The 12,500-nt window shown below is 39.4% G+C and overlaps 1 protein-coding gene across 28 annotated transcripts in view; it reads left to right on the forward strand.

Annotated features, from left to right (window-relative positions):
- The first annotated feature begins 245 nt into the window (after nucleotides 1-245).
- TCAIM (T cell activation inhibitor, mitochondrial) overlaps nucleotides 246-12,500 on the forward strand; it is a 68,375-nt gene continuing 56,120 nt past the window's right edge. The window contains exons 1-5 of one of the 28 annotated variants that reach the window (XM_019793065.2): nucleotides 246-430; nucleotides 1,283-1,421; nucleotides 1,811-1,877; nucleotides 2,041-2,096; nucleotides 12,249-12,321. In XM_019793065.2, coding sequence (XP_019648624.2) covers nucleotides 12,293-12,321 — 29 coding nt within the window. In that variant the 5' untranslated portion in view covers nucleotides 246-430; nucleotides 1,283-1,421; nucleotides 1,811-1,877; nucleotides 2,041-2,096; nucleotides 12,249-12,292. The other 27 variants (XM_019793069.2, XM_019793064.2, XM_019793071.2 and 24 more) reach the window with 27 other exon arrangements.

Below are 12,500 nucleotides of genomic sequence, written 5' to 3' on the forward strand. Positions count from 1 at the left end.
TCTCGAAGGGACCAAAGTCAAAAACAAAATGTAAACTGGAGAAAAATGTTTAAGAATTAGCTATATTTCTGTAAGGACACCAAAGGGCATACTTTAAAATCTGGAGCTCTCAACTGAGAGCGGATCAAAGGCTTCAGCTCCGAAAGCGCCGTGCGCGGGCCATTCGCAAGGGCAGCTTCACCCCCTCGCTCGGCGCCCGGGTGGGGGACGTGGGGCGGCCCGGCGCATGCGCGCGTCCCCCCTTCTCCAGGCTCCAGCGCGTGCTCGGTCACCCTCCGCTCCCCGTCCTGTCCACCCGGTTCCGGTCAGGCTCAGCCACCTGCCGCCCATTTTCTGACGCCCGCCGGCCTAGCTCGTTACGTCTCGGAGTGCTCATTCGCGTCTCCCAAAGCTCTCCGCGGAGCGCGCGGAACCCCCTCCCGGCCGGTGGGTAAGAAGGCGGAGGGGCAAGGGGAGCGGGGACGACAGCCGGGTCACCTGGGCACTGCTGTCAGCGCGGGGCTGGGGACCTCTAGGGGTCCGCCTTCCGCCCCCCACCCCCTCGCCCCCGGCGTCCGGCTGCGCGCAGGCGCTCAGGGAGGAAGGCTGGGCACGCGTCGGCCAATGAGAGTGCAAGCTCGGCGCCGGTAGCGCGCCGGGCTGCCCTCGAACGACCCGCCGCGACCTGCGCCGGAGAGAAGCTAGAGCTGCTGCGTGCCGGACTGGGATTTCAGGGGCGGGGGCTCCGCGATCACTGCCGACAGGAACCTGTCGGCCGGTGCAGTGGGACAAAGGCAGGTGGGAACGCCGGGCCCTGCGGTGCGCGCCGGTTAGCAGGGCTGGTGCCCCGGTGCGCATGCGTCCCCGCCCAGCCCTAGTGAGCGACAGTCCTTCCTCCTGGTACGGGGTGGGAGGTGGCGCAGGTCCGAGGGATCCCACGGGGCTGGACGCTGGCCGGAACTGTAAGGAGCGGGAAGGGGGGGCGGGGCGGGGAGCCTCTAGTGGTGTCTTGGGGCTGCTCAGCGCAGAAAGAGGGTGGGCAGCGTGCGGAGTCACCTCAGGTCGACGTAATAACTTTTGAACTGCGGCGATGCCGGGGCCCGGAGTACGCACAGCATCTGTTTTAACTTGTTTTGAAACGAGAAACCAAAGACAGGTTTGTTTCCAACTATGATGTGTCCCCGAAGTCCTTACTTTGATCATAGAAGTGTTGTGATTCAAACCTCATAGCAAAAGATTTAGGAAGGAAGCTAAAGAACCTAGGTACTTTGCTCTTGCTATAATTTATTAATTTATTTAATAGGACGCCCTGCTTTGCTTTTTCTTTGCCTTTTTCGCTTCCCTGAGAAGTAGTCAACTGAAAAGCAATGAAAAATTGCCTGCTTTTATTTCTCCTTGACGGAACGAACTGCTTTTAAAATCCCTGCAGTATAGTTACTAAGGTAAGTCGCAGTTTAAATGGGAGTGGCCTGAGGATATTAAACTTTGTTAAAATAAGTTACTTTCAAATAAAAATTGTGCCAAATGTCCAAAGACCAGTCCTGGGACCTTTATTTAACAAACACTGTTACTATTTCTGTATCTGTCAGAGGTAAGCAAAACCGTTTTTCTTTAAACAACCCATAATTTGGCTTTCCACCAAATTAGATACCTCTTTCTCTTTCTCCTAGATTTGATTTGAAACTGCATAGATTTAATGCCTCAGCACAGAGTTTAGGTTAAAATCAGAAATTTTCATTTTATGAAATAAAAGCTAACATCACTATTAAATGGATGACAGTGGCCATTGAAGACGGTTTGTAAATGAATTGTGACCTTCCTCATCTTCCAGCCTCAATACAGAGATCTCCATCTCCTTGGAAAAGACCTTCCAGATCCGCCCCCCAACCCCAGTCTAGGTATTGTACCAGAGAGTTTCCCCGTAATACTCAGCGCATGGCTGTATTATTTCATTAATCATATTTTATAATTATCTTTGTTTATTTTCCCACTCCCTCCATCTTTCCTAAACTAAATTTTTGGACAAGTGGGATTGGTTTAATGTTTTTTTTTTGTTCCCAGTACTTTGCACAGAGCCTGGCACATAAGAACTTTGTAAACGCCTGTTGATAAATTAGGTGAGTTAAGGACCCATAGTGCCTCCCAAGTCTGAAGAGTTAGTTATTTTATAGCATCCTAAGGCCTTTTCCAAATGGAAGAATAGTAGGCTGCATGGAATTTGTGTAAGAACCACCCGTGTAAAAATTTGTCTGGAGACAAGAACCCTGCAGTTGACCTGGGTGCCCCAGGCTTTTAGACTGTTTGTCACTAGCAAGTGGGAGCACCCAGCTCTACTCTGAAGCAGTGGATTTTCAATCTGCTAAAAGTCATTTTGACTTTCTGGGTAGCTAAGTCCTATAAGGGAAAGAAACACAGATCTAAATCTTCTTGTCTTGTTAGCAATCACATTTCTCATAGTAAATTTAAAAGTTGACATTGCAGTACCAGTCAGGCCCCTTATGATTTTGTTTTCCCTGGGGCCTGTTTATTTCTGGCTAGAGTGATGAAGTTGGGTTCTTTTTTTTATTATTTATTTATTTTTCTTTGTAAAGATTGTATTTATTTGGCAGAGAGAGACACAGCGAGAGGGAACACAAGCAGGGGGAGCAGGAGAGGGAGAAGCAGGCTTCCCGCTGAGCAGAGAGCCTGATGCAGGGCTCCATCTCAGCACCTTGGGATCATGACCTAAGCCGAAGGCAGACACTTAACGACTGAGCCACTCAGGAGCCCCTGAAGTTGGGTTCTTGGTCTATTATTATTATTATTGTTATTATTATTATTATTATTATTATAATATTTAAGTTTCACAAAAATCCTGAGACAGATAGCCCCTACTTTTATACATAATATACTCCTTAGAACATGTACAAAAGTCTAATGCAGGGGGGCAGGCCCGGGGGTGGCTCAGTCGGTTAAGTGTCTGCCTTGGGCTCAAGTCAGGGTCCTGGGGTCCTGGGATACTGGGTCCTGTATGGGGCTCCCTGCTCAGCAGGGAGTCTGTCTCTCCCTCTGCCCCTCCCTCTGCTCTTGCTCTCTCTCAAATAAATAAATAAATTTTTTTTAAAAAAGTCTAATGTGGGATTCCATATCCATAGAGCTAAAAAATAATTATAATATTCTAGATTGCATTTCAGCTTTTAGAAATACACTGTAATGAATATTTATAGCATTTTGTATGTGTCTTTCAGCATTTTTTCTTAAACACACAGTGCAAATAACTTCAGCCTAGTCCATGACTAGACAAATGATGATACCAATATTTATTGTTTTTTCATTTGTATTAAATTTGTTAGTCTTTATTGCTAATATTAGAATTGTAATTCTTCTCTTTTGATAAAGGTCAATAAAATATTTACTGAATTGACATTTTCTACAATAAAGTTTCTGACTAAACTACTTCTGTCTACCAGACTATAGCATAGTGTTAGCTCCAGGTATTCTCTCAGCTAATGAAAATTTTTAAATTTTGAACTAAAGGGAAGTTTGGGGTGACAGTACATATTATGCAGGTGTTTCTGCTGTAATGACATATACACATTCCTGGAAATCCTGACATTCTGCAGGATAATACACTAAAATAACAGGGTTTATGAAGAAACCATACACACCACTCAAAACAAGACATGTGGAAGTCTCCAGCTTTTTCCTCTGCACTAACAGCTTTCCAGATTGCTTGATGTGAAAAATGCAGGGATACTTGAAGCCACTAACCATCAGCTTCTTAAACCAAAGGAACCACTGGAGGATTTTCAGGGTTTGTCATTAAGGTCTTTACATATGGCTGAAGCCTTTGTAATTGTAGAAGGACCACCTCTGATCACTCCAAACCTTTAACGTGCTGGGAGAAAAACTGCATAGGATGTAACACCTTTCCCCTATTCACCAATTGCACATAAGCTAATTCACATTAAACTTTTTTCATAGAAGAGACACCTCTTGAACCATCTGTATTATTTACGAGATGAAGAAACAGACTCAGGAAGGTGAAATAACATGCCCATGCTCACACAGGTAGTCAGTGCCAGAATCAGGATTTGAATCCAGATTTCAGGGTGACCTTCCTAATCCTTGTGCAGACTGCCTTCTCTGACAGTGTCATGTTAACTTAAAAGCATTTTTGCCTTGCAGTGGCTTAGATCAGCACAGCTCAATAGAAATATAATATGAACCACGGATGTAATTTTACATTTTCTAGTGGTAAACTGCAAAAGACAATATCAGATTGTGTTTTACTTTTAAAAAAGCAAAAAGAAACAAAGGAAGATTAATTTTAATAATTTCAACTCCTCATCACTATAGAAAAGTATTGAGATACTTTGCATTCTTCGTACCAAATCTTGAAAATCCAATGCATACTTTACACTTAAAATGCGTCTCAATTTGCAGTAGTCACATGTGGCGTAGTGGCTACCATAGGCCTACGTGATAAATCTTTTTACTCTACTGCCATGTGAACCTTTTTTTTAACTTTTTTTTTAAGATTTTATTTATTTGAGTGGGGTGGGGGGAGGAGAAGAAAGAGAGGGACAAGCTGACTTAGCGCTGAGCACAGAGCCCACTGCTGGTCTTGATCGTAGGACCCTGAGATCATGAATTGAGCCTAAACCAAGAGTCAGACACTTTGCCCACTGAGCCACCCAGGCGCCCCCCGCTCCCCCGTGTGAACCTTTTTAGGAAATTGCCTACTCACCAAAAAAGCAGACAGAAAACACCTAACTCTTAACCTATAATAGCCTTTTTCTTTTTTAAGTTCTCTAAATCTACAAACCATGATTTAATGTTCAGACTTGTATTTAGAAGCATTTTATTTTCATTGGGAGAATCCGCTGTCCCATTTCTAAGTATTAATGTCCTTTATTAGTCATTGGTCAGTAGTGATTTTACCCTATGATTACGAAGTGGACAGTGAATGTATAATTTTTCTGTACGACTGAAAACCAGTACTTCAAGTACAGAAACTTGTTTATTTAAATTCAGGTTAGTTCAGAAACTTTTTTCTCTTTATTTTTGACAGAAACCTTCTAAAACCTGCTATGTAAAGTCTCTGCACCAAAAAAAAAAAAAAAAAAATTCTCTTCACAACATACTTTGTGCTCCGTGTTTGAAAATCATTAAGGATGCATTTTCTAGTTTTTTCAACTTTGCTGTTGGTGATTCTTTGGAGACTAATTCTGAGCTAACTCTGAAGTTATAAAGCTACTTTCTGTGGTAAATGAGCTTTTCCCAGCAAATCTTACTTATAAGTGATTAGATATATATTAAGTGTAACTTGGCTGTCTGCCTCAAAAACACTTTATGAATCAAATTGGAAGCAGCTAGTCTTTCCTAAATTCATTTCAAAATTTTTGTCTTTATAGTGTGCTTTAATTTTCAAACTTCAAAATATTTTTTTTCAAATCAGTTATCGTAACAGTTTCTTTTCAGTGTTGTGTTTGTCTTGATGTCTTGCTTTTGAAAATGTGCAGTAGAGCGTGTCATTTGGATCACCTACCTTATTCGTTGGCTGGAGACATTTTGATTTTATGACTTCCTAAGATATTGCTGCAAAAGGCAAAACAGGCTGTGCTGTTGCGTTGTGTGCCAAGGTGCTTTGCATTATTTAGTAATTCTGGCTTTTCAAGTGTGCTTTTAGGATCATTTTATGCTGAATAATGGATGTTGGTTAGAGCATGGCTGCGTATTTCATCTGTTTCCCATCTTTATTCTTGGATGATCATATGCCTCTCAAGTATTATTCCTCATTTCTTATCCACAGCTTTAGCTCATTTATTAGTATCTTTGCAGTTAAATAGCATAAATTTTCTTAATAATATAAAAAATGAGGGGTGCCTGGCTGGCTCAGTCAGAAGAGTGTGTGACTCTTTTTTTTTTTTTTTTTTTTTTTTTTTTTTTATTCTACAGAGATAGAGACAGCCAGTGAGAGAGGGAACACAAGCAGGGGGAATGGGAGAGGAAGAAGCAGGCTCATAGCAGAAGAGCCTGATGTGGGGCTCGATCCCACCACGCCAGGATCACGCCCTGAGCCGAAGGCAGACGCTTAACTGCTGTGCCACCCAGGCGCCCCAGAAGAGTGTGTGACTCTTGATCTCGGGGTTGTAAATGCAAGCCCCACATTGGGTGTAGAGATTACTAAAAAAAAAAATAAACTTAAACATAAAAAATGTAATTTCATTATGTGTGAGTGTGGTGAGTGGTTTCTTCTTGAGTTAAATTGGGACTACAATCTAGAACTGTCTTGGACAGATACCCCAGGGTGGGTAGGGTCCTGTCTTAAATACCAAGTGAACAACACCCTTTCCTACTATATACATTTTCTTCATTTAATTTGAATGCTAAAAGCATTGATTTATTTTTTATAATTTTTTATTATGGTTATGTTAGTCACCATACAGTACATCCCTAGTTTTTGATGTAATGTTCCATGATTCATTACTTGCGTATAACACCCCGTACACATCCTTAATACCTGATTTAAAAAAAAAAAAAATTTAAGAACGTATGTCACATGTTCATTGTAAATAAACTAGGAAATTAAAAAAAATTAAAGCACTTAATATCCTACTACCTAAAGATAGCCAGTTAGAGATTGCATATGTATATCCTTCTAGTCTTTTCTTTGCAAGTTTTGAACCTTGTATCTGTGCTATCTTAACTACGGTTAGATTGTTCTGGTTATTTCTTGAAGAAATTTGGTGAGAATTCAGTCCATCACAGATTGCATCGAACCTTTAGATAGTCTAAATGGTTTTCTTTCCTCATTGCATCTCCATTTGATCTGAGAATCTTCAAAATGGCAGGAATATTTCCTGTATCTGTGTATTTGTCTCAAACAAAATATAAAGGTAAATGGTTAACTAAAATCACCTTTTTAAACATTTAAATGAAACCTCTAAACACATTATGTATCCCAGAGACTCTTGCCACACCAGTCAGCCATAAAGTATCCATTGTTGTTTGAATATGTACATTTTTAAAGATAATTTTTTATTTGTCTTTAAGATATATATGTCTATCATTCTGTTAATGGCAGTTATGCTTCATTACATTATGTTGGTTCACGTATATTAACTACATCATGAAAATATTTTTTTTTTGAAGGTGGAGAGGGGGGAACAGACAGAGATGGAGAGAGAGAACCTTAAGCAGATTCCACGCCCAGCAGGGAGCCCGACAGGGAGCTGGATCTCATGACCTTGAGATCACGATCGGAGCCGAAATCCAGAGTTGGACACTAACCGACTGAGCTCCCCAGGCACCCCTCATGAGAATATTTTTTTAAGCATGCTTAATGCTCAAGATCTGACAGAATATGATTTTAGACATCTGGCGGTTTGTTTTGAGAGAACATGCCCCTCAGCAGATCTCTAGAGAGTGGAATAATTGAGAGTGAGAACGCTGAGAGCTTGATGATAGAGGGAGAAAGAACTTTTTACCTGGTGATTATTGTGTGAAGAATGTGGCATTTCAAGACTTATTTAGGGACTACTTTTAGGATTTTTTTTAAATAACTTCGTCAGTTGACATGGATGCCATACTATAGTTGAAGATCTTCCTAATATCTTAATTACTGGAAAAGTTCATGTAATTAAAATCACTTCCCCCTTTTATCTGCTTAACTTTTTTTTAAAAAAATAAACTTTTTTAGAGCAGTTTTAGGTTCACAGCAAAATAAAGTATAGAGTTCCCATATACTCCCTGTCCCTGATACACACAGTCTTCCACACCTGCATGGGACATTCATTGCAATTCATGAACCTACCATGACACATCATCATCACCCAAAGTCCACAGCTTACATTAGGCTTCACTCTTGCTATTGTACATCACATGGGTTTTGACAAAAGTATAATGATATGTATCCACCATGATAGTATAGGGAGTAGTTTCACTGCTCAGAAAATCCTCTCTGTTCCACCTATTCATCCCTCTCTCCCTGCAACCCCTGATAGCCACTGAACTTTTTATTGTCAAAATAGGTTGCCTTTTCCAGAATATATAATCTTTGCATATTGGCTTCTGTCACTTAGTAATTTGCATTTAAGTTTCCTCCATTTCTTTTTGTGGCTTGAAGGCTCATTTCTTTATCTTTTTTAAACTTCCTAAAAATTTATATTACTCAGCTATCAAAAAGAACAATTTCTCAACATTTGCTGCATCATGGACAGCACTGGAGGAGATAATGCTAAGTGAAATAAGTGAAGCAGAGAAAGACAATTATCATATGGTTTCTCTCATCTATGGAACATAAGAACTAGGAAGATCGGTAGGGGAAGAAAGGAATAAAGAAAGGGGGGGTAATCAGAAGGGGGAATGAAGCATGAGAGACTGTGGACTCTGAGAAACAAATTGAGGGCTTCGGAGGGTAGGGGGCTGGGGGAATGCGATAGACTGGTGATGGGTAGCAAGGAGGGCACGTATTGCATGGTGCACTGGGTGTTATATGCAACTGATGAATCATCGAACTTTACATCAGAAACCAGGGATGTACTGTATGGTGATTAACATAATAAAAAAACATTAAAAAAAAAGAAAAAATAAAAATAAATAAAATAAAAACCTGTAAAAATAAAACTTTTATATACAAAAATAAAATTAGGGGTGCCCGGGTAGCTCAGTTGTTAAGCGTCTGCCTTCGGCTCAGGGCGTGATCCCGGCGTTCCGGGATCCAGTCCCACATCGGGCTCCTCCACTGGGAGCCTGCTTCTTCCTCTCCCACTCCCCCTGCTGTGTTCCCTCTCTCGCTGGCTGTCTGTCACATAAATAAATAAAAATCTTAAAAAAAATAAAATTAAATATGATGAAAGGAAAAAAATTTATATTGAATTTATTTCAACTAAAGAATGACAGTTCATCCATTTCTTCCCCTCTACTCCTACCCCTCCTTTTGCAGCCACCAATCTGTTCTCTGCATCCATGAGCTTGGTGGGTTTTTTAATTTTTTTTTTGTTTGGTTTTTTGTTCGTTTTAGATCCCACATATAAGAGACATCATGCATTATTTGTCTTCCTTTTTCTGACTTATTTCACTTAGCATATTGTCCCTGAGATCCATCTGTGTTGTTGCAAATGGCAAGATTTCATTCTTTTTTTATGGCTGAATAACATTTGATTGTATCTATATATCACATCTTCTTTATCCATTCACTCATCAGTAGACACTTAGGTTGTGTCCATATCGTGGTTATTGTGAATAATGCTGCAAGAACATTATATCTTGCATATATCTTGCATATGTCTTTTCAAATTAGTGGTTCTGTTTTCTTTGGATAAATACCCAGAAGGAATTGTTGGGTCATAGTTCTATCTTTAATTTTTTTGAGGCACCTCCATACTGTTTTCCATAGTGGTCACACCAACTTACATTCCCACAACACTGTACAAGGGTTTCCTTTTCCCCACATCCTCACCAACCCTTCTTATTTCTTTTGTCTTTTTGATAATAACCATTCTAAAGAGTGTGGAGTGATATCTCATTGTAGTTTTCATTTGCATTTCCCTGATAATTAGTGAGGTTGAACATCTTTTCATATGCCTGTTGGCCATTCTGTATGTCTTCTTTAGAAAAATGTCCATTTAGGTCTTCGGCCCATTTTTTAATCGGATTGTTTTTGTTTGCTATTGAGTTGAGTTCTTTATATATTTTGGATATTGGCCCCTTATCGGATATATGATTTACAGTTATTTTCTCCCATTCAGTAGGTTGCTTTTCATTTTGTTGATGGTTTTCTTTGCTGTGCAAAAGCTTTTCAGTTTGATGTAGTCTTAATTGTTTATTTTTGCTTTAGTTACTTTTGCTTTTGGTATCAGATTAAAAACAAAAATCATTGCCAAGACCTATTTTAAAGTGCTGGCCACCTTTGTTTTCTTCTAGGAGTTTTATGCTTTTAGGTCTTATGTTGAAGTCTTTAATCCATTTTGAATTAATTTTTTAAAAAGATTTTATTTATTTATTTGACAGAGAGAGATACAGCCAGCAAGAGAGGGAACACAAGCAGGGGGAGTGGGAGAGGAAGAAGCAGGCTCCCGGCGGAACAGGGAGCCTGGTGCGGGACTTGATCCCAGGAACCTGAGATCATGCCCTGGGAGGAAGGCAGGCACTTAATGACTGAGCCAACCAGGTGCCCCCATTTTGAATTAATTTTTATGTCTGGTGTAAGACAGAGGTCCAGTTTCCTTCTTTTGTATATGGCTGTCCAATTTTCCCAGCATTATTTCTTGAAGAGACTGTCCTTTCTGCATGGTATATTCTTGACTCCTTTGTCATAAATTAATTAACCATAATATGCATAGATTTATTTGGGGGCTCTATATTCTGTCCCATTAGTTTAAATGTTTGCTTTTATGCCAATATCATACTGTTTTAATTAGTGTAGCTTTTGAGGCTTCTCCCATGTCTTTCATGGCTTGGTAGCTCCTTTGTTTTTAGCACTGAATAATAATCCATTGTCTAAATATGCCACAGTTTATTTATCCATTTACCTACTGAAGAACATCTTGGTTGCTCCCAAGTTTTGGCAATTATGAGTAAAGCTTTTATAAACATCTGTGGGGATGTCTGTGTGTCTCAGTTGGTTAAGCATCTGCCTTCAGCTCAGGTTATGATCCCAGGGTCCTAGGATTGAGTCCTACATTTGGGCTCCTTGCTCAGTGGGGAGCCTGCTTTTTCCTCTGCCTGCCACTCCCCCTGCTTGTGCTCCCCCACCTCTGACAGATAAATAAATAAAATCTTTTTTAAAAATTAAAAAATAAACAAACATCTGTGTGCAGGTTTCTATATAAACGTAAGTTTTCAGTTCCTTTGGGTAAATACCAAGGAGTGTGATTGCTGGATCGTATGGTAAAAGTATGTTTAGTTTTGTAGAAACTGCCATACTGTCCTCCAAAGTGGCTGTGCCATTTTGCATTCCCACCAGCAGTGAGTAAGAGTTCCTGTTCCACGTTCTTACAGCATTTGGTGTTGTCAGTGTTCTGGATTTTGGCCATTCTAATAGATGTGTAGTATTATTTCATTGTTGTTTTAATTTGCAATTCACTAATATATCATGTTGAACATCTTTTCATATGATTATTTGCCATCTGTATATTCTTATTTTATGATCTGTTCAGGTCTTTGGTCCGTTTTTTTTTTCCTTTCTTCAAAAAATTTTATTTACTATAAAGACAAAACACCAAAATAGGTACAAATACTATAAAATTGGTTCAGTTGGGTACAATTTTTAATTAAAATATCTCAATATATTTAAAATAACAAAGGACATTTAATTTGGCCCTTTCTTTAATCAGGTTGTTCATTTTCTTATTGTTGAGTTTTAAAGATTTTTTTGTGTATATTTTGGTTAACAGCACTTTTTCAGATATGTGTATCTTTGGCAAATATTTCCTCCCAGTGTGATTTGTCTTCTCATTGTCTTTTGCAGAGCACAAGTTTTTAATTTTAATGAAGTTCGCTTTATCAATTCTCTCTTTCATGGATCACGCCTTTGGTGTTGTATCTAAAAAGTCATCAACATACCCAAAGCCATCTAGGGTTTTTTTTCCAGTGTTATCTTCTAGAAGTTTTTTAGTTTTAAGATTTACATTTAAGTCTGTGGTCCATTTTGAGTTAATTTTTGTAAGGGTGTAAGGTCTGTGACTAGACTAATTTATTTGCAAATCGATGTCCCGTTCTAGCACCATTTGTTGAAAAGACTATCTTTGCTCTAAAGATCAGTTGACTGTACTTATGTGGATCTATTTCTGGGCTCTCTGTTCTGTTCCATTGATCTGTTTGTCTGTTCTTTTAGTGGTACCACACTGTCTTGATTGCTATAGCTTTATAGTAAGTCTTGAAGTCAGGTAGTGTCATTCTTCCAACTTTGTTCTTCTTCAATATTGAGTTGGCTATTCTGAGTCTTTTCCCTGAGTGTGTCAATATCCATGAAATAACTTACTGGAGTTTTGATTGGGATTGCACTGAGTCTGTAGATTCAATCTGTTGTCCTATAAATTGGAAAGTACTGACATCTTGACAGTATTGAGTCTTCCTATCCATGGACATGGGATATTTCTGTATTTATTTAATTCTTCTTTGATTTCATTAATCATTTTTGTAGTCTTACTCACTTAGATCTTGTACATATTTTGTTAGATTTATAGGTAAGCATTTCATTTTTGGGGGGTACTAATAAAAATGGAAATGTTTTAATTTCAAATTCCACTTGTTGATCACTGGTATCTGCTTAACTTTTTAAGTGATTAATGGATGCCTGGGAGTTGATGTGCATACATATTCAGAAATGTTTTGCCACCTGAGACCTGTGAGAAGGTAAGCTTTGTGGTCCATTGTGTAATTAGTATGGTGGGGGGATTCTGTTATGTATCTGGCTAATTTTAATTTATTGTTATTTTTCAAATTCTAAAATTACAGTGGTGGAGGGCAGGAACAAAAAGAGAAAAAGAAAATTCATATGAACATCCAAGTCCTCCAAGAGTTCATTCAGGGCA

Source organism: Ailuropoda melanoleuca, chromosome 6 (genome assembly GCF_002007445.2).
Source record: "Ailuropoda melanoleuca isolate Jingjing chromosome 6, ASM200744v2, whole genome shotgun sequence".
NCBI classification, from domain to species: Eukaryota; Metazoa; Chordata; class Mammalia; order Carnivora; family Ursidae; genus Ailuropoda; species Ailuropoda melanoleuca.